Source organism: Staurois parvus, unplaced genomic scaffold (assembly GCF_062004578.1).
Source record: "Staurois parvus isolate SC_StPar_1 unplaced genomic scaffold, SC_StPar_1.0 ptg000548l, whole genome shotgun sequence".
NCBI classification, from domain to species: domain Eukaryota; kingdom Metazoa; phylum Chordata; class Amphibia; order Anura; family Ranidae; genus Staurois; species Staurois parvus.
In genome coordinates this window covers 2,828,379-2,850,201 of record NW_028318344.1, presented here as the reverse complement: position 1 = coordinate 2,850,201, position 21,823 = coordinate 2,828,379, and the positions used below count along the sequence as shown (strand labels likewise).

The window sequence follows — 21,823 nt, the reverse complement described above, 5'->3', positions numbered from 1 at the left end:
GTTTCTTTTAGATTCACCCAAACCATATAATATGAGGTCAAACGTACACATTTTCAATTTGTATGAGGCAGGTCCTCGCACTACATAGTGGAAGGTACATTTAACAGAAATTGAACAAGAACATTGTATAGTGTATGGCCAACTTAATAGAGATAAAAATGTCCTCACTTTTGTTGTCAGCGGTTTAGACATTAATGGCTGAGTGTTGAGCTATTTTGAGGGGACAGCAAATTTACACTGTTATACAAGCTGTACACTCACTACTTTCAGTGTAGCAAAGTGTCATTTCTTCAGTGTTGTCACATGAGAAGATACAATAAAATATTTACAAAAATGTGAGGGGTGGACTCACTTCTGTGAGATGTGAGATACTATGTATGTATGTATACACTGGGGAAAATAATGATTTGATCTCCTGCAGATTTTGTAAGTTTGCCCACTTACAAAGTAATGAAAAAAAAAAAAAAAAAATATATATATATATATATATAGACATATACATATGCTCAGGCAGGAACTAATATATTGCAAGGTATATATGTATACCTGGAGATGAATCCAGCAAGCCAGCCAGCAACACACAGGAGACCAAGAGGAACCAGGCACCTTCAAAAAGCCCAGGCTCCCTCCAAAAAAGAGAGCCACAGGCCAGAAGCTTTGATAGTGTAGTATTGCATTTATTAAGTAGTAATTCAAAATGATAAGAAAAACCACACTTACAAAATAAAGGTCACAGGAACAAGGGGCAGCTAAAAGATATGTCCAGACAGTGGGGGGGCACCTCCTTGACGCGTTTCGTGTCACGCACACGTTTTCAAGACGAGCTTTATGGGGATGCTGACTTCATTTTCCAGCAGAACTTGGCACCTGCCCACACTGCCAAAAACACCAAAACCTGGTTCAATGACCGTGGGATTACTGTGCTTGATTGGCCAGCAAACACGCCTGACCTGAACCCCATAGAGAATCTATTGGGCATTGCCAAGAGAAAGAGAGAAATGAGACTGAACAATGCAGAAGAGCTGAAGGCCATTATTGAAGCATCCTGGTCTTCCATAACACCTCAGCAGTGCCACAGGCTGATAGCTTCCATGCCACGCCGCACTGGGGCAGTAATTGCTGCAAAAGGGGCCCAAACCAAGTACTGAGTACATATGCATGCCTATACTTTTCAGAGGTCCGATATTGTTCTATGTACAATCGTTGTTTTATTGATTGCATGTAATATTCAATTTTTCTGAGATTGTGGATTTGAGGTTTTCATGAACTGTAAGCCATAATCATCACAATTATGACAAATCACGGCTTGAACTATCTTGCTTTGCATGTAATGAGTCTATCTCATATATTAGTTTCACTTTTAAGTTGCATTACTGAAATTATTGAACTTTTGCACGATATTCTAATTTTTCGAGTTTCACCTGTATATGTATACCTCCCAACTGTCCCTAATTTCAAGGGACTGTCCCTCTGCCCCTCTTTCCTCTTCATTTCTCCCTCATTTTGGTCTGATCTATATAGTTGTATATAAAGTGCACTTTTTTATCTTTTAAAAAGTGTTTCACAGCGATAAACCTTTTATCCAGTGTCTAAATTGCTGCATTTATAAACTTCAAGAGCAAGTATAAAGGAATAGTAGTGGTATAAAAGAAAAAAGCACATGTGGGTTTCACTAATTTTTTTTCTATAATTCTCCTTTAAGGGGTTGTGGCAGGGGGTATGTCCTATGACTACATATATTTGCTAGCAGTTGTCCCTTATTGCCATTTTTAAAACGTTGGAAGGTATGTATACACTGGGGAAAATAATTATTTGATCTCCTGCAGATTTTGCCCACTTACAAAGAAATGAAGGTTGTATATTTTTTCTCATAGTTGTATTTTAAATGATAGAGACAGCATATAAACAAAAAATCCAGAAATAAACATGATACAAATGTTAGAAATTGAGTTGCAGTCCAGTGAGTAAAATAAGTATTTGATCCCCAAGCAAAACATGACTCAGTACTTGGTGGAAAACCCTTGTTGGCAGGCTTAGAGGTAGGACATTTCTTGCAGTTGGTTATCAGGTTTGCACACATCTCTGAAGGGATTTTGGTCCACTCTTCTTTACAGATCTTCTCTAAATCCTTAAGGTCTCTTGGCTGTCGCTTTTCAACTCGAAGTTTCAGCTCCCTCCATAAATTTCCTATAGGATTAAGGTCTGGAGACTGGCTAGGCTACTCCATGACCTTCATGTGCTTCTTCTTGAGCCATTCCTTTGTTGTTTTGGGTCATTGTCATGCTGGAAGACCCATCCATGACCCACCTTCAGTGTTCTGGCTGAGGGAAGAAGGCTCTCATCTAAGATTTTACAATACATGGCCCCGTCCATCAATGTGGCAAATTCAGCCTGTACCTTTAGCAGAGAAACAGCCCCAAAGCATAATGTTTCCACCTCCATGCTTGACTGTAGGGATGGTATTCTTAGGGTCATAATCAGCATTTTTCTTCCTCGAAAAACGGTGAGTCAAGTCAATGTCAAAGGGCTCAATTTTGGTCTCATCTGACCACAGAACTTTCTCCTAATTCTTCTCTGAATCATTTAGATATTCCTTAGCAAACTTCAGACAGGCCTGTACATGTGCCTTCTTGAGGAGGGGGACCTTGCAGGTGCTGCAGGAATTCAATCCTTGGCAGCTTATTGTGTTGCCAATGGTTTGTTTGGTGACGTCTCAACTGCCTTGAGATCATTCATAAGCCCCTCCCATGTAGTTCTGGGCTAATCCTTCACTTTTCTCTTGATCATCCTTAATGCATGAGGTGAAATCTTGCATGGAGCTCCAGACCGAAGTCGATTGATGGTTACTTTGTATTTCTTACATAATTACTTTAACAGTTGTGTCCTTCTCACCAAGCTTCTTGCAGGTCTACAATCTTGTCCCTGATGTCCTTTGACAGCTCTTTGGTCTCGTCCATGGTGGTGAGGTTTGAATGGAAGAATGAGATTCTGTGGACAGGTGTCTTTTATACACATAATGAGTTGTCGTTAGGAGCACCTTTTTGACAGGAATAATCTGTGTACCATATGAGCACATAGTCAGTCTGTGGGAGCCAGAATTATTGTTGGTTGGTAGGGGATCAAATACTTATTTTACTCACTGAACTGCAACTCAATTTATAAAATTTTTATCATGTGCTTTTTCTGGATTTTTGGTTGATAATCTGTCTCTCATTTAAATTACAGGTATGATAAAAATCATAGACCATTCATTTCTTTGTAAGTGGGTAAACTTACAAAATCTGCAGGGGATCAAATAATAATTTTCCACACTGTATACAGTATATCTGTAACTATGCATTACAACTTTTTTTTTTATGATCACTGCATGTGTGATCATTATCACTAAACAAGAGTCCTGGCCAAAAATGAAACTGACATATATATATATGAAACATTTTTTTTTCCTTTTATTATTTTTTTTTTATGATCACATCATGTGTGATCATTATTACTAAACAAGAGTCCTTTGGTTTGATCAAGTGGCCAAAAATGAAACTGACATATCTTCAGCCAAAAGATTGCAAGCCTGCCCACCACGACAAGGTAGACTCTTTTAGGGCAGGACCTACACTAAACTACACTACGCTACCCTAATCAATGCTAGTCATTGTTTTTCTAATGTTGGATGCGTGTTTGTGTGAGACCTCATCCTAAATTCTGTGTGTGCAATCTACTCTATGCTAAAGTGGTTGTCTGCCTGTGTGCCTCTAGCTAGTGTTCCTGTGTTTTATGTCTATCAGTTAGAGTACAAGTTATCCTTCTTTGTTAGGTCATTGTATGCCAGTCAGTGCACGATGATCAGTAAAAGTTTGTTAAGCTGGACATAAGTGAATCAAAATTTGGCAGGTTCAATTTCAATCAATCTATGTCTCTTTTCACTTGGGAGAAGTCGATCTAAAGATCAGCTCCTCTTGAATGGGAATGCTGCAAAATTTGCCTTCAGTTAGCTTATGTAGATGATCGGATACAGTGCTGATCAGTGTATTCTGATAGCAGAGGTGTTCCCGCTGTCAGCATGCAATAAACACCGGAGGGAGGATTCCTCCATCCATCTCAACTGTGTTAATCAGGAATCCATACATCCTACTGGCTGATGGAAAAATGGCAATCCATCTATGGACAGCTTTAGTTACTGTATGTTATGTCCAAAGTGTAGAAGTTTAGGGAGGTTATATGGCATCTTGTCAACACAATCCTCCCAGTTTTATTATGGATAAATAAGTGTGCACGTGTGTTTGTGAATGTGTGTAAAGATCAGGAGTGTGTGTGTGTTTAGTAGTATGTGAAGTGTTGAGGTGGCAGAGTAGGATGTATGTTAGGGTAGAAGGGCATGCCTGTGTGTGTGTATGTGTGAGCAGGATAAAAGTAAGTAAAGGGTACAATATGAGCTGATGTGTATACGTATGTGTATGCATGTGGTACATGTGTGTATGTGGGAGCGTATGTGTGTATGTATGCATGTGGTACATATATGTTTGTGGGAGCAAATGTGTATATGTTTGTGTATGGTGCATATATGTGTGTAGGAGCGAATGTGTGTACGTTTATGTGTGGTGCAGAGGGCTGGATATACTTACACAGGGGACAGTCATATCTCATACCTGGGTACAAGATGACATCTTCCCCAGAGCGCCTGGCATGCTTTCTGACAGCCCATCCATGGTGCTCTGGGCGATCTCTTTTCCAAATCCAATGATTGCATCCTTTCATGACCTGGTCAAATACATCCTAATAAATGCCATTCCCTCTGATTTGGAAATCTCCTATATTCACTAAACAGTATAATGCAACATACAGTCTAAACAGCTTCTTACAGCTAGGAATCATTGTTCTACCTCCAGCAGGGGAATATATTATGCCTGTCCTACCTGCAATATCAAATTTGACCACTAGATGAGCCCCGCCGCTCCCCAAAGGTGGCAATCCTTAAGGGGGGGGGGGCAAAGCTTTGAAGCGGAACTTCCTTTTTTGGATGGTGCTCTGCTTTAAAGCTGAGTTCCACCCAAAAGTGGAAGCTCCACTTATCTGCCTCCTCCCCCCTCCTCTGCCACATCTGGCACCTTTTGGGGGAGGAAGGGGGAGTGGGTATCTGGTTTTGATAGGTACCCACTCCCACTTGCAGCTCAGTTCGGCATGGCGAACTGAGCCAGAAGTTCACACCCGCCCTTCCCGCAGCCCTCTGGGACACTTCACTGGTCCCAGAGGGCTGCATCCCATTCACAAAGTGCAGTGCGCTTTGCACATGCACAGTAGGAATCTGACTGTGAAGCCGCAAGGATTCACTGCCGGTTTCCCTTAGTCGAGATGGCAGCAGCATTTTTATACTACTTTTTTCAATTCTGTTTAGGCTGGTCATGTGACATGTTGGGTCCTTTTCTTCGTTGCTTTTTTTCTCGCACTGCTCATTCCTCAATAATACAGAGAATGGTGCTGACATTACGATCTCTGCATTATTGAATGAGAGTGCAGTGTGCCATAGTGAAACCCGCTAATCCCTCCTCAGAACATTGTGGTGGAAGGGAATTACTACATAGGACAGCTTTTTACATTTACACCTCCTGGGGCAACATTTAAGGAAAAAAAAAACATTTTCCAGAATGGGTCCCTAATGTACACCTGTCACCAGGGGCGGACTGACCATTCGAGAACTCGGGCACTGCCCGAGGGCCCGGGGTCAGTAGGGGGCCCCATGAAATGCCCCTGGTACCTTTTTTATAGGCTTTTTTTGAGTGTGGGCAAGGACACAGGGACCCCATGATCCCCTATTGCCCGGGGACCCCATGAGTTGTCAGTCCGCCCCTGTCTGTCACTCAAAATAATTATGTAGGCTGCCATTGCTGAACTCTGCTTTTGATTTGCTGGCTGTCATGCAGACAGTTTGGCTTCAAAATGTTCTTAGTCATCAACCGGGAACAAATATGGCAGTTGGGAATTCTGACACTTTTCAACAGCATTCTTGTTCACCAGCCTGTTATTCATAAGTATTAAAGCCAGAAGTAGGCAGGCAACTAGTATTTTCAGAATGAGGCCAGCAGTGACCATCCGTTTACTAATTCTAGGAACCTGGTAATCCTACAAAATTCTTCTACACCTTAGACTAGGGGTCTCCAAACTTTCTAAAGAAAAGGCCATTTTACTGTCCCTCAGACTTTAGGTGGCTGGACTGTGTCCAGTGGGAGTAAACAATGCCTGATCTTTGGTATTAAGGGGAGAAATACTTGGTGTCAGTGGAAGGAATAGTGCCCCACTGTTGGTGTCAGTGACAAGAATTATGCCAAGTTGTTGGTGCCAGTGGCAGTAATAATGCCTTAAGGGCTCAATAAAGGCAAGAAAAGGGCTTCATCCAGCCCCAGGGCCACAGTTTGGAGATCACTGCCCTAGACTGTCCTGTGATAGTGTGGGATGAGTTGCCTACCTGTTGGCACTCTTCTAAGGACACCCAGGCTTGCATGGCAATTCTCCTGAAGAAGTCCACCTTTCCATTCCTGAAGCTCTTGATGTCGGTGTGAAGCTGTACAAAGACCTTGATGGTATGATGGAAAAAACTTTCTTCTTCCATCTCGTTTGCAAGGTAGCTGATATAATGGAAAACATTTTGAACAGGTAATTATTTCCTGATTTATGCCTATTTATCACTCTTCGTAAACAATGGATACATTTATTATCAAACAAATTTTTTCATGCAAAATTGGCTTTTGCCTTTGTGATTCTCATCTGTTTAATAGCTAAGCAAGGGTATTCACACGCCTGGAAGTGTAGAATAATTGTAGTGGGCAGGGAGCATGAATCATTGGTGATTTTAGGACATTGGGTAGGTAAGTATAGGTGTGCTTCTTTTACATGGCTGACCTTCTTTTTAAGTGCTCCTCTGGTGATAGTCACTTTAAATAGGCAACAAATAAAGTGCTTGTTCACACTAGTTGGTGGGTGGCAAACCCCTGTGGTTAAGCCATGCTTTTACTGCCTTCCTCAACCATTACCCTCAGTCGGAAGTGTAAACATAATGGACGCTGTGTGGTAGGAATTATACCCCTCTTTAGAGAGCAAAGCTATTGTGAACAAGCCCTTAAATCAGAACTTCACTCTCTGAAGTTACATTGACTATTTTTAATCCTTATGCTGCTAGCATTAGTAAATTGCTAGGAAAGTATAATGTATTTACTTCTTTTAAACTTTATTTTTAAAATCTCTTCAGTTACTTCCTGATTTCCAGGCCTAGGCAAATGATGTCATACATTCTAATAATCTACAGGAAGGGAGGAGGGGTTTTCTCAGCTAAGCACACTTTCCCACTTGCATACCTAAGCTAAGGGAAGATGGATTCTAGGAAGTAAATGCTACATGAATCATCTGCCCTTATTCAGGATGGCCACAGCCATGCTAGGGAGTGTCTTTCAAAGTGATTTCTCAGCAAAACAAAACATGGCGACATGGATGAATGAGTAAGTTTACTTTGAATATTAAAAATTAATAAAATAACGTTTTTGGTTTGTGGTGCTCAGATGCAATGAAGTTCTAGTTTAAGGTCAGCTCCAGCCAAGGGTGGACTGACCATTTGGAAACTTGGGCACTGCCCGAGGGCCCGGAGTCAGTAGGGGGCCCCATGAGATGCCCCTGGTACCTTTTTCATAGGCTTTTTTGAGTTTGGGCAAGGACACAGGGGCCCCATGATCCCTTATTGCCCGGGGGCCCCATGAGTTGTCAGTCCACCCCTGGCTCCAGCTAACACTTTTTAAGCAGTTACAGCATTGTATTTTTCCTTTCTTGAAAAAAGGTTACTGCCATATACATAGCTGGAACCATCCCCATGTCAGCAATCTGTCTCGTTGCTTCGTCACTGCCACTAACATTTTCTTTGGTTTTTTTTTTCCATTGTTGGCTATCCTGAGTGGCTGGCTTAGAACTAATTCATCCTGACGCTCAAGTCAAGGCCAAAATTAATGCACTAAGCTGTGAATGATTAGCTGAACGTACCATAAAAAAAATTGCTGTCAAGAAAGGTAGCAGTTTATATGGCAGAAGAGTCATACAGAGCCTTAAATCCTACCTGCAGCACTTTTTAAAATTCTGCTTTAGTGTAATTGCTGTTAGAGAATGAATGCCATTTTATGTTCTGTATTTATTTAAATTAGAATTCTAGGCTAAACCTAACAAATCTTAAACATGCTCCCGCCCCCCACCTAACGCCTATGCTGGCTAACCTGTGTAAGAAAGATGTACATATATAAATACTGGTATATATTATTTATTTATTTCAGGTACTTCTATAGCGCAGTCATTTTACACAATGCTTTACATACATATATTGTACATTCACATCAGTCTCTAACCCTCAAGGGGCGTACAATCTAAAGTCCCTAACTCACATTCATACTAGAGTTAATTTAGAAAGTAGCCAATTAACCTACCAGCATGTCTTTGGAGTGTGGGAGGAAACCCACACAGACAGAACATGTAAACTCCAGGCAGGTGGTGCCATGGTTGGGATTCGAACCAACGACCCGAGTACTGCCAGGTGGAAGTGCTAACCATTTAGCCACTGTGTTGCCCATATTAGTATAAAGAATTACTTACAGGGCAGTGTAAAAATTGAGGACCGTATACTCAGAGATGGTAAGGCCAGCTCTCTTGAAGTAGATGAAGACCATCGTGAGGAGGTACTAGGAAGGAAAAACAAAAGGCTTATAGAGAGATGTAAATCTAAACCTATAAACACATTATAATTTTTGTCTGGTAATGAAATTGATAATTCATCTACATTTCCCTCATTGTGATATGCTTTTCAGATGAAAACCATGTGAACGGCTGTACCTCCACTGATGAAACGTCTGGAGGATCAGAACTGAAAACCTTACTATGGGCTAGAGCACAATGGCACATACACAGAATGTTCCCATAACAGCACTAAGGATACTTTCACACTCCGCCTTTGAAAAAAAACACAATAAAAATGTAGATGTGGCTGTCAGCCTGTAAAATGTTCAAATTGTGTTCCACCACTGTTCTGATCACACCAGACTTGCGGTAAATGCATGCACAAATAATGCACAATTAGTTTTAGGCCAAAGCTTGGTCCAGCACCTAAGGAGGGTATCTCCGTTCAAGAAAATTGTGATACATCTTTTCAAGTTACTGTCATCTATCGTCTTTCAGAAAAGATACGTAACACCCTCATGAACTGTGAGATGGGCAAATTCCGACACAGATGAGAGGGATGTGCGCTATGATATTGGAGAAGCGTGTTCCTATTGGTTGGTTTAGCACAGAGCGAAGTGTTGATAGTTCCCTGTGTGTTGGTAACTAAAACATCGAGGAAGGTGATCTTGTTTGATGAAATCTCGGGAATGAATACTATCCCTGGAACACATCATTCAGAAAAATTAAAAAAACTTGTCTACTTGACCGGACCAAATAAGAAAGATTTTGTCATCCAGCTCTTCACGTGTTCAATAAACGGAGTGGGTGGGTAAATGTGACATTCCTCCAATTAACTCACATACAGGTTCGTGAACTAAGGGGCTGCAGAGCCACCCATGGCAGTGCCTCGAATCTGTGTGTATATTTTCCCCTCAAATACAAAACAGTTACTAACAAGCACAAACTCATTCATACAAATGTAAAGGGATGTTATGTCCATCATAGCAAGCTCAATCATTCAATCGATTGTCCATTATTTGTGCATACATTTAACCGCGAGTCTGGTGTGATCAGAAAGACCTCACCTTAGGGTAAGACCCTTGATTGCTCATAGACGCAACAGAACCTTACACGATTACCATGTTCAGGCTGACCCCAGGCATAAATACACCAAAGCTCAGCCCAGGATCTCTTAGAAGACTGACTGCTTTAGGTGTTTCAATTGCAATGTTCGTAACTTGATCATTTGTGGGGAACACTACACAGGGGCAACCCATACTGAATATGCGATTATCTGAACTGCAACACAGATTTTTGCATTTATATCTTGAAATGCTCGTGTGCATCAACTTATGTTGTAAAAATGACTGGCCCCATTAAGAGACGATTTCAGAAACATGGGATGTCTAGACAGCCCTAGCAAAAACTTAGAGGGGTTGAACAGATTGATTTGAATAAACAAGTAGCGGTACATTTTGTGACATCCAAACATCAGCCCTGAATTACATAGTTACATAGTTAGTCCATCCAGTTCAACCATAAAAAAAAAAGTTATAATCCTATAGCCACAGTTGATCCAGAGGAAGGCAAAAAAAACCAGCACATCATGATCCAATTTGCTCCTGCAGGGAAAAAAATTACTTCCTGATCCCCCGAGAGGCAATCGGATATTCCCTGGACCAACTATACCTATAAATGTAAGTATCCCGTTATATTCTGTGTATCCAAGAAAGAATCCAGGACTTTTTTGAAGCAATCCACTGAGCTGGCCAGAACCAACTTTTGATGGAGTCTATTCCACATTTTCACAGCTCTCACTGTGAAGAAACCTTTCCGTGTTTGGAGATTAAATTTCTTTTCCTCCAGATGTAAAGAGTGCCCCCTTGTCCTCTGTGATGACCTCAGGGTGAATAGCGCTACACCGAGTTCACTATATGAACCACTGATCAGGGGCGGACTGACCATTTGGAAACTCGGGCACTGCCCGAGGGCCCGGGGTCAGTAGGGGGCCCCATGAGATGCCCCTGGTACCTTTTTCATAGGCTTTTTTGAGTTTGGGCAAGGACACAGGGGCCCCATGATCCCCTATTGCTCGGGGGCCCCATGAGTTGTCAGTCCGCCCCTGCCACTAATGTATTTATGCATGGTGATCATATCCCCCTTAATCTCCTCTTCTCAAGAGAGAATGAATTCAGTTCCTCTAATCTTTCCTCATAGCTGAGCTCCTCCATGCCTCTTATCAGTGTGGTTTCCCTTCTCTGTACTTTCTCAAGTTCCCCAATGTTCTTTTTGTGAATTGGTGCCCAAAAGTGAACTTCATATTGAGGTCTTACTAATGATTTGTACCGGGGTAATATGATATCTCTCTCTCTGGAGTTTATACCTCTTTAATACAAGAAAGGACTTTGCTCGCTGAAGAAACCGCAGCTTGGCATTGTATGCAATTATTAAGCTTGTGATCTACCAGAACTCCCAGATCCCTCTCCACCATTGATTCCCCCAGTTGAATTGCGAGGGATAGCTATCAAACCATATGTTAAACGGCCTACTAGAGGGGTTGATTGTGATCGCCTACTTCTCTGTCTAGAAGTTTACTGGATATTCACTTTAGGCACAGTACAACCTGGTGGGCTCAATACCAATCTGACATTCACATGTTTTCTCAATGACAGATGATTTCATTCCTAGATATACACAACTGGTTTTAGCTTGTACCATGATCATAAATGGGTTTTATTGTGCTTGACTCCCTGCCAAAATATGAGCGTTATCGCAGATTCTTTGGTGGCTGCAGTAGCTTCATGACTGAGGGTAGGGTATTGCAAATTCTTTACATTTTTGCTGTCCATTTGTGGTCTCTCTTTTTTTGCTTATCCCTTCTTTGTTCTTCCCTTCTTTTTTATTTCCTCCCCCTTTTTCTGGTTTCCCTTCTTTGCTGTTCCCTTTTTCTTTTTTAATTTTTTTCATATTCGGTTATTTTTTTTTCCGTTTTTGTTTCGATGGGCTATTTTTCCTTTTTTCTTTCTTTTTTACATTTTCATATCTTTATTTTTTTATTTCTATTTTTATTTTAATTTTATTGTCACTTTTTGTTGTTTTTTTTCTTCTTGTATTGTATTTATATCTTTATTTTGTTGTTTTTTGTTTTATTTCACCTAACCTTATTAACCTGCTAATTTTTTTATTTTTTCCTTCTGTCTCCTTTTTTCTTGTTTTTTTTTTTACGTTTTTCTCCACGATTCATTGTTTCATGCTTCACCCCTACTGTTCTGTTTTCCAGCTCAGTCTGGGTATTTCTCTAATACATCACACTCTGTTCCCTCCTCCCCCTGATGTAACAACTGTGGCTGTGCTGGAATGGTCTGGCATCACTGATTTCCATGGCCCCGCCGCCTGGCGTCCTCGGTTACTATGCCTACCACTAGCGCATTGCACATGCACAGGCAACATGTCTATAGGCAATTGGGCAAAAGAATGGTTACCTTGCCAACGGCAGTGCTGAGCCCCGGCAACTTCATGCATCGATCAGCCAGATGTATCCGACCGCTCCTTTGATCAAACCAGAACACAGTTTGGTCCTTATGTGGCACGCCTCCATCCTCCCCTCCATCAGTGTAGTTATTTAATGAGTGCAATTACCTGTTAACGTGTCTTGTACTAATGATGATATGTAATGTTTTTTTGTGCGATTATGACATCATATGATGTCCAAGGGCAGGGGGTGTCACCTTTTCTGTGTTTCTGACTGGCGGATTGCCCTTTAAATATTTCTGTGAAACAGTATGAGCCTTATCACATGCCTAATGAAAGGGATCTGTGCGGCTCCTAAACATTGCACTTGGTCTTTTTTGATGTGATCTTTCTGCAATAAAAGTTTTGGAATACATCTGATGATCCACGTTGTGTGGAATATGTGCGTTGTTTTATGACAATCCCAGTCTCCAGCTGGTATTTGCTACAACACCCACTGCTGATGAGCCTATGTCCAGGAACATGTGCAATGGGAATATGGACAATACTGTGATGCGTTTCAAGTACATTTTCTCGTTGGCATGCACCTGTGAAACATAGACATGTGAATCAAAAAATGCAACCGTGGTGTGTTTTTGATGTGTTTTGACACATTGCCATTCATTTCAATGGGGAGCTGTGTTTTTGGTGCGATTTTCAAAAGCACACTAAAGATGCAGCATGCAGGACTTTTCAAAATGCACCCACAGCGCAGTGGTGTGAAGAGTCCGATAGGAATTAAAGGGAAATATTTTTATTGCATTTTATTTATACATTTTATTGGGCCTTTACAAAAAATGTCATACCACTCACTGATACAAGACAATACACAAACCCCTAATAATGGGCTATTTTATGATAGGTTCAATTATATGCGGGTGCGAATGCGTGTGAATTGTATCTATTCCTGCACCCGCAGGCAAAACAAGCTGCTCTTTGGCAAAAGCATGGGGGTATGGCAAAAGCATGGTACCTTCATGTATCTGAAAATGCAGCATGGTTTCCGTGTGGCTGTGATTTTAAAAAAGATGCAGGGGACCTCCTTCTTGTGTTTCCTACAGGTACAGTAGCCCATTCAAATGAATGGGCTGTTGTGCCTGCGCTAATGCGGCATGCAGAAATCGCATATATATGAACCTAGCCTTAGAGATTATTCTGACCTGGTTTTCTCAGAATAGCTCAATTCATGTTCCTTATTGTGAAAATAGTTATGTAACATCCTTTGCTATTACTACTAAATATGAGAAATCTTACTTTGTCTGACATACGCAGGCATGAATCCGTGTCTAGGAGCTCCAGGATGTGAGGATTTTCTGCATTAACAAATAGAATTAGTGGAACTTAGGGCTGCAGCATTTAATTCATAAAAATAACCTGTCATAGTTACACTTTGCCTTGCAGCAGTATTCTGAGTTTGTACGTAATGAGTCTGTACAAACCACACTACTGGTTGAGGGGCTATAAATCACAGCGGTTGAGCCACATTTTTACTGTCACCAATCGCTCCCCTTTAAGCTGCAGACGCAGCAGCTTAGGGTGAACAGATGTTAAGGCTGTGAAACTTTTGCTTTGTGACTGCTACAGGAATTACACCCCCTGACGCATTTAGCGGTTGTAGTGCCTGCCGAACGTGACCCATTCAAGTGAATGATCCCTTAGTACCTTACCAATTAAATTGTAGAAAGCAACTCGCTCCTCTGCTGTGATGTCTGCGAACTTCCTTTCTTGGTTGTTGATGCTATAATCATGAAAATTCATATATTATTCATGTTTTATAGAGGTAATACTTAAACTGGTTCTAAAGGCTTGTTTTTTTTTTCTTTAAAATAGCAAACATGTCATATTCACCTGCTCTGCGTAATGGTTTTGCACAGAGCAGCCATGATCCTCCTCTTCTTGAGTCCCCCGCCGGTGCTTCTGGCCCCTCCCCAAGCTGCTTGCTTGCTTGCTTGCACGCACGTTGCACTTATGCTTGCTTGCTCCCAAGCCACCTCTGTGTGTCTATGGGACACACAGAGCGTGGCTTAGTCCCCCCCCACCCCCTCCTCATTGGCTGTGATTGTGTCTCAGCCAATGAGGAGAGAGAGATCTCGGAGAGCCACTGCTCTTGTACACATCGCTGGATCGAGATTGAGCTCAGGTTAGTATTGGGGGTGCTGCGGAGGGAGCTGCACACTGAAGGTTTTTTACCTTCATGCATAGAATGCACAAAAGTATACAAGTTTCAGCCTTTACAACCGCTTTGATGTGTATGTCACCCCAACATTTCATATTCCTGATATGTGTCTGTTGTACCATGTACTTGTTTTAAAAAGTATCCTGTTCTCTTTGGATTGTTTCTTTTGTGTGAAATCCCAGGTGTTCCTGTCAGTCCTTCTGCTTTCCTATTTCAAATTGACCATGCTAGGCATAGAAGCATCCCAGTGTGTTCAGTTTTCTGGTTGTGCTGGGGGCATAGCCTGCCTGTCCTCCAATGGCCAAGTCTTGTGCTGACACGCAGCACTTCAATGGGAAGATTAGGGTATTGCTCATTCTCTGCTTCCTGCTGACACACCTATCTATATATATATATATATATATATAAATATGTGTGTATGTGATGTGTCCCAGAACGCTGTGGGCAGGAGGGGAGGGGGCAAACTTACGCTTGAATCGCCTAGGCAATCTAAAACAGGAGTGGGAGAAGGTACCCCCCCCCAAAAAAAATAGGGTCCATAAGTGATAGAGGAGGGGGGAGGTGGCAGAAAAGTGGAACATCAACTTTTGGGTGAAGTTCCACTTTAAGCAGCTCACACTAAAATTATAATTTATCCAAAAATCACATCAATAAAAAGTGCAGTGTTATGACCTAAGCAATATTTAATTATGAAATAAAACAATCTGTGTCTATGTCATACTGTATGTAGAAGTGCAGTAAGCATGCTAGAATGAATCAGTGTCCATCAATGTGCACACATCAATACAATCCTGTGTTTTATCAGAAAACCCCAAATCTGATATCTTCATACACACTGATATCTCCTGTATTACCTGTCAGAGAAATTTCCTGCACTCATCTTGGAGCGGTGCTTCCAATAGATAAAGATGAGGACAGAACACAAATAGATAAATGTAGTGTATGTGGTATATATATCTATTCAAAAGTCTATACAAGTCTATCTATACAATAGGCACTATTTAATTCCTATAATAAAATTATAATTTTTACTTATTTAATGTAAGCACTCTAAAAATTACCCCAGTGGGATAAGCAACCCCCCCCCCCCTTTAATGTTGTATCTAACCCTTCCTACTCCCCCTCTTTACCCCTCCCCAATACCCTTAAATAGCCTAATTATTTAAGACAACTAAATGCAACTAAATTTCTAAGAATATATTATAAATAAGAAAAGATAGCCTGCTGATGAGTCCTCAGTTCTTCTCCAATATAGAAAAGCGATGTATCCAACGCTGTGTGAGTAGGCAATGAAGCTCCCAAGGTGGCTCCTGAAGCAGTTGACCAACTGTCACTGGCTGCCGGCAGGTAGTTGTGATGCAGCAATAAACCTATTGGCTGAATAAGTCACATGACCACACTGCATGTTGAAGTGCACTTTTCTGGACACATTTCTAGGCACGATTGTACACAGACACACTCCAAAATCTTGTGAAAAGCCTTCCAGAAGAGCAGAGGCTGATATAGCTGTAAAGGGAAGGCCAAGGCCATATTGAATTTCATGTTTTTTGTAATGGGATGACCAACTACCTTTTATAGCTATTTAAGTTCCAATTTGGGAGGGATTTCCTTGCCCAATGTATGCTTCAAAGTACAAATGTGGAACATGGTCGCATTGCAGATGTTTAGTGAATAGGGTGAAGAGAAAACTCAATCATATGCAAGTTAAATTATAAAATAGGATTTTTGATGACATGTAATTGGGTGATTAAAGTCAATGTAGTTTCACCATATTCACTAACCTAAGTGAAAATTCCCTTTGCAATGTAAACCCGCTCTATTTCTTTAGTAAATCAAGCGGCCCTAATGACAGATTAATGGTGGTAGTTATCTTAAGAACCACCTGCGCCTAATACAGGCAAGCATTTGCGTCAGCTTCGGTGACATTACCAACACGCGTGGCAAATTCAGGTAGTTCTTACTAAAGCCACTTTAAGAATCTATCACTATGCCAGCAACAAATTCTTGTAGAAATACGACCAGTCCTCCATTCAAGAAACTGGCGGTGATTAAGACCAACTCTGATATTAGAGAGGTACATGCCTGTCATGTAGGTGACAGCTTTGATCATGGAGCTGTAGCCCTTGGTTTCATTTACCTGTCTGTTGGGTGGTTCTCTGGTTACAAGATAAATGAACATTAAAGGGCTGAGGATACACTGATGTCATTACCCAAATAGAGGCAATGTCCATATTTAGGAATGGCTTTCATCGAGTGGGCAGAGCCTAATGGGGAACTGAGAGACTAATTCCCCATCAGGTCCTCTTCACTTTTGATTGACAGCACAAAGCAGTGAGTGGATTCGGAAGTCGCTGTTGGACTAAATAGCAGCTATAGATTTACCCATTGCTGTGCACTGTCAGTCAAAGTGGAGTGGACCTGATGGGGAACTAGTTTCTCAGTTCCCCATCAGGCTCCACCCACCTTTAGTATAAAACTCCTTGGAAATGCGCCATTTGGTATAGCAGTTGACACGTCTCCTCTGGGCAAAATGTAAACCAAAATTACATTTCATTTTTGTTCTGTAAAATACATCCTCAAACTCATATTTTTTCTGTGGAGTACACATCACTGACTGTGGGCTGAGCTGTTCCTTCTCTCTTCCTGTTCATGTATATGTGAGATAGCTGTGTGTGTACTGACAGGGGTTATAACCCTCCCTCACCCCATCCAAAATAAAACAAGAGTTTTCCCTTTGGATCTAAATAGTGTACTCCAGTCATTGCCATTTATTCCATATACAAGCACTTGTAGCTTTTGTATTTGTTATTACAGTTGTTTTGGATCATCTGAAGAGAGACTACCTAAACTAATATATATATTCTGGGACAGGGGTCTCCAAATCACAGTTCCTTGGTCTACATCCATCTGGCCTGTTATGACATTTTATCTGGCCTGCATTAGGGTCAGTGACACTTACTCAGGCTGAATGAGTGCACAGAATGATGACTCTGATATAAGGGGGCACTCTGATGGGGACCCTTATGTAAAGGGAGACTCTGGTGGGGTCCTGATGTAGGGGAAAACTCCAATGGGGCCATGATATTAGGAGAAACTTAGATGGGGACTCTGATGGAAGGGGGAACTCTGATGGGGACCCTCTTGCAAGGTTGTGGGGGGTGCTCTGATGAAGACCCTAATGTAAGGAGGGCTCTGATGGGGACTCTGAAGTAAGGGGGGACTCTGATATATGGGGAACTCTGATTGAGGTCTTTGATATGATGGGGGCTTCGGATGTCAAAGGGAATATCTAATGTGAAGAGAGGACTTCTGATGTAATAAGGGGGTTTTAGTGTGATTATTTCTTGGAACATATTTATTTATTCATTTAAATTTTAATTCACTCATTTAGAAAACTGATTTTTTTTTCAGTTCACAAATATTTGTAAAAATTTACGTTGTAGTCTCGTACTGAAATGTTTGGAGACCACTGCTCTGGGAGATGCTATAGAGTTAAGCCATTTGATGGTTTCTTGTATTTTTTTGTAAACTTCAAGATCTGATGCTCATAGTGTAAAGGCAAACTTTTTTTTAGTTTTGGATAAATTGGAGATGGATTAGAACACCTGGCAGTTTTTATTGCTGTCTGTGCCCCAATTAGGGAGATTCACCCTCTCTAATTGTCCTGTTTATTGTTATCATCAAAAGTGAAAGTAAAAAACTCCAAATTTTGGGCTGACATTGGAACAGTAATAGAGAAGAAATCTTCTAATGGGAAACTGGTTCTGGTAACCCTGGTAACACCCTGGGATTGCCTCACTTTGGATGAATATTCTCTCACTTCCTGTTTTGGCTATGGAACAGAATGTGAAGTGAAATCTCCTCTATGGGACACAGATGGCAACAAAAACCTGACAGGGCTTGTACCCTTCCTTACTCTATCCAAAATGAAAATAAATTGCCTTTAGTAACACTTTAAGTTCAGAGATCTGCACACATGCTTAGGACATTATGGCATGGTGGGAAATTATGACAGGCTGAGTTCAATGTTGGAGCATCCAAGGCATATAAGATGACAGGGGCTGACTTGCTTGCCAGGCTTCAACTACAATGCAAATGTCAATGTAGCACAGACCCCAGACTTGTCTTGCAGTTTTTTTTCAAGATTCTATTCCTTATTGGGTGCATAACCTGAGCTGGGACCTTGGTGCCTCTTCAGAAAGCAGGCCCCCCAGCTCTCCCTGAGCTGGGACCCCGGTGAACTCCAGCAGACTTTATCTAATCTGCCCAGAAGAGCAGCAGACCTTCAGGCTTGGTCTTCTCTTCCGGGACAAGGACCCTGCTGTTTCAGGACCCAGACTATTTATACATACCTCAGCCACCTACTGGCCATTATCTCCCTTATGATTTGGCTGAGGCTGTATGAATATTCAAGCCCAGTATCCATCCCACTACATTCTAGAACCCACTAGAAAGCAGGGGGAAGAATAGTAGTTGAGCTTGCAACCAGCAGGACTCAGAACAGTCAATAATAATCACTCCACTTTCTGAACATGAATCCTCAGGAACCAGTGCATGCAAAAACTGTAGCTGCTGACTTTTAAAATACAGCCACTTACCTGTCGCTTGGTCCAGTGATGTTGTCAGCACCACTGGATTCACCATCCGTCTTCTCTCCCTGGCGCTAGTATCTTCAGTGTGGGCCCTCGGCTGTGACAGCTTGTGGCTTCACAGCTGGGTGCCCACTGCGCATGTGCGAGAAGCGCTGTGCTTTGTGAATGGCCCCGTAGTCTTCTGGGACCTGTTACATATCCCAGAAGACTACGGGGAGGAAGGGGGTAGGACGATTTCTGCTTCCGATCGCCTAGGTGATCGCAGCGGAAGTGGGAGCGGGTACCTGTCAAATTCAGGTACCCCCTCCCCCCGCTCCCCAAAGGTGCCAATCCTAATGGGGAACGGAGGACAAAGGCTTAAAATGGAACTTCCCCTTCTGGGTAGAGCTCCGCTTTAAACATCCTTTAGCTGCAGTATAGGAGTATCAACCACAAAAATGCAAGTTGTAACTTTAAAGAGACACTGCCCCTGTGCCCAGCCAGGCAAATTCTAAAAATGTGCAGAACATATGGGTTGGCTTCACCCACAATGACACTACCTAAGGACAGGTGTTCCACTGTTATACCTACTTAAAATGTTTTTTTTTTCTCCCCATACCCTTCTTTCTTAATGTATGTATTATCCATGGTCCACTGCAGACTTTCTCAACCTTTTTAATATAGAGGAAATGTTGAAATAACTTCCAGGTCTCAGGGAGCCCCTTCCAAATAATATATATATAGCTCATTGGACATTGAGATGATGGTCAATGGGAAGAATGCTCTTTACATTTGTGGTCTGTGGCAAGACTCCTCCCTTTATAGACAGCTAAAAAATCATTGGTGTCAGGGGTACTTGTCTGTGAGGTGGAAATTGCTTATTGCTAAAAGAACCCCTTACAACCTCTGAAGGAACTCTGGGTGAGAAAGATCGGTATATTGTGGACTGAAGATAGAGAAGACTTAAATAACAACAAGACACTTGTGTGCTGGAAAACATGATGCTTTATTACTGTAAGAAGGTTATATATGCAAAATACAATAATAATAATTTTAATGTATTTACAACAGAACAATAAAGTCCGTAATTCCCCAGAACAGTTCTGTAATAAAGGAGTTTCCATTGGAGATCTTCTCTGACCATCCAACACTTGTCCTAAAAAATAAAATAAAAAAAAAAGAAATATACTATATTGCCATTGGATTCAGGTGTTCCAATCACCTCCATGACCACAGGTGTATAACATCAAGCACCTAGGCATGCACAGTGCTTCTACAAACATTTATGAAAGAATGGGTCGCTCTCAGGAGCTCACTGATTTCAAGCATGGTACCTTGATAGGTTGCCACCTGTGCAATCCATGAAATTTCCTTGCTACTAAATATTCCATGGTCAACTGTTAGTGGTATTATAACAAAGTGGAAGCAACTGGGAACAACAGCAACTCAGCCACAAAGTGGTAGGCCACGTAAAATTACAGAGCGGGGTCAGTGCTTGCTGAAGCTCACAGTGCACAGAAGTCCCCAACTGTCTACAGAATCAATAGCTAAAGACCTCCAAACTTCGTGTGGCCTTCAGATTAGCACAACAACAGTGTGTAGAGAGCTTCATGGAATGGGTTTCCATGGCCGAGCAGTTGCATCCAAGCCTTACATCACCAAGTGCAATGCAAAGCGTCAGATGCAGTGGTGTAAAGCACGCCGCCACTGGACTCTAGAGCAGTGGAGATGTTTTCTCTGGAGTGACTAATCACGCTTCTCTGTCTGATAATCTGATGGACATATTTGGGTTTGGTGGTTGCCAGGAGAACGGTACTTGCCTGACTGCATTGTGCCAAGTGTAAAGTTTGGTGAAGGGGGGATTATGATGTGAGGTAGTTTTTCAGGGGTTGGGCTTGACCCCTTAGTTCCAGTGAAGGGAACTCCTAAGGCGTCAGCATGCCAAGACATTTTGGACAATTTCATGCTCCCAACTTTGTGGGAACAGTTTGGGGATGGCCCCTTCCTGTTCCAACATGACTGCGCACCAGTGCACAAAGCAAGGTCCATAAAGACATGAATGAGCGAGTTTGGGGTGGAGGAACTTGACTGACCTGCACAAAGTCCTGACTTCAACCTGACAGAACACCTTTTGGATGAATTAGACTGTGAGCCATGCCTTCTCGTCCGACATCAGTGCCTGACCTCACAAATGTGCTTTTCAAAGAATGGTAAAGAATGCCATTAAAGTTCATGTGCGTGTAAAGGCAGGCATTCCAATCCTTTTGGCAATATAGTGTACATTAAAAAAAATAAGATTTTCTGACGCAAATAAGACTATGGACAATGACAGTCACTTTGAAGATAACTGAATAAGGGTTACTAATATGTTAAAGTGAAAACTAATTAAAGGGTAAGTTCACCTTGCTACAAAAAATTAAAAGGTAGAATAATGTCAAATATATTGGCCACTCCTCTGGCCGTGATGCCCTGTGCTGCTGGTGTAGGGGTCTGTACACTGTAATACACTGAGTCAGAGTGAGTATCCATCATAATGCTCCCAACGACAAGTGCTCATTGGTCAGCGCAGCCACATGATCCTGCTGATCAATGAGAAGTTAAAATGAGTCTTCTTCTTCTGACAATGTATCCAAGAATAAAGTGTTTTTCATTGGACAGCAGGGTCGTGCTTGCCATTATGAGCATTATGATGGATACTCACTCTGGCATTGTGTATTGTGGTGTGAGGCAAGACCACTACACTGACAGCACCGGCCATCACAGTGCAATGTGCATCCGGGTCCGGACAAGTGGCCAGGATGTTTGGAGTTAGCTCACCTTTTCATTTTTCGTGAAAAGGTGAACTTACCCTTCAAATGTATTCTACATAGACCTGGCACAAGTACTT

General features: G+C 41.8%; 1 protein-coding gene across 1 annotated transcript; it reads right to left on the bottom strand.

The window, feature by feature from the left end:
* Positions 1-53: 53 nt before the first annotated feature.
* LOC149451121 (speedy protein E4A-like) lies at positions 54-19,009 on the bottom strand. The gene is made up of 6 exons (XM_089690937.1): positions 18,964-19,009; positions 13,444-13,502; positions 12,648-12,737; positions 8,617-8,702; positions 6,458-6,617; positions 54-80 (listed from the first exon to the last, which is right to left on the bottom strand). Exons 1-6 carry the CDS (start codon positions 19,007-19,009, stop codon positions 54-56), a joined length of 468 nt encoding a protein of 155 aa, XP_089547063.1.
* Positions 19,010-21,823: the final 2,814 nt, after the last annotated feature.

Coding starts and splice junctions, on each gene's coding strand:
- LOC149451121 (XM_089690937.1), bottom strand. CDS start 19,009: ATGGTGAATCCAGTGGTGCTGACAACATCACTGGACCAAGCGACAG. Junction 8,703..12,647: donor TGGACATAGGCTCATCAGCA/GTGGGTGTTGTA, acceptor TTTCCTTCCTAG/TACCTCCTCACGATGGTCTT. Junction 81..6,457: donor CCTTAGAAGAGTGCCAACAG/GTAGGCAACTCA, acceptor TCCACTATGTAG/TGCGAGGACCTGCCTCATAC.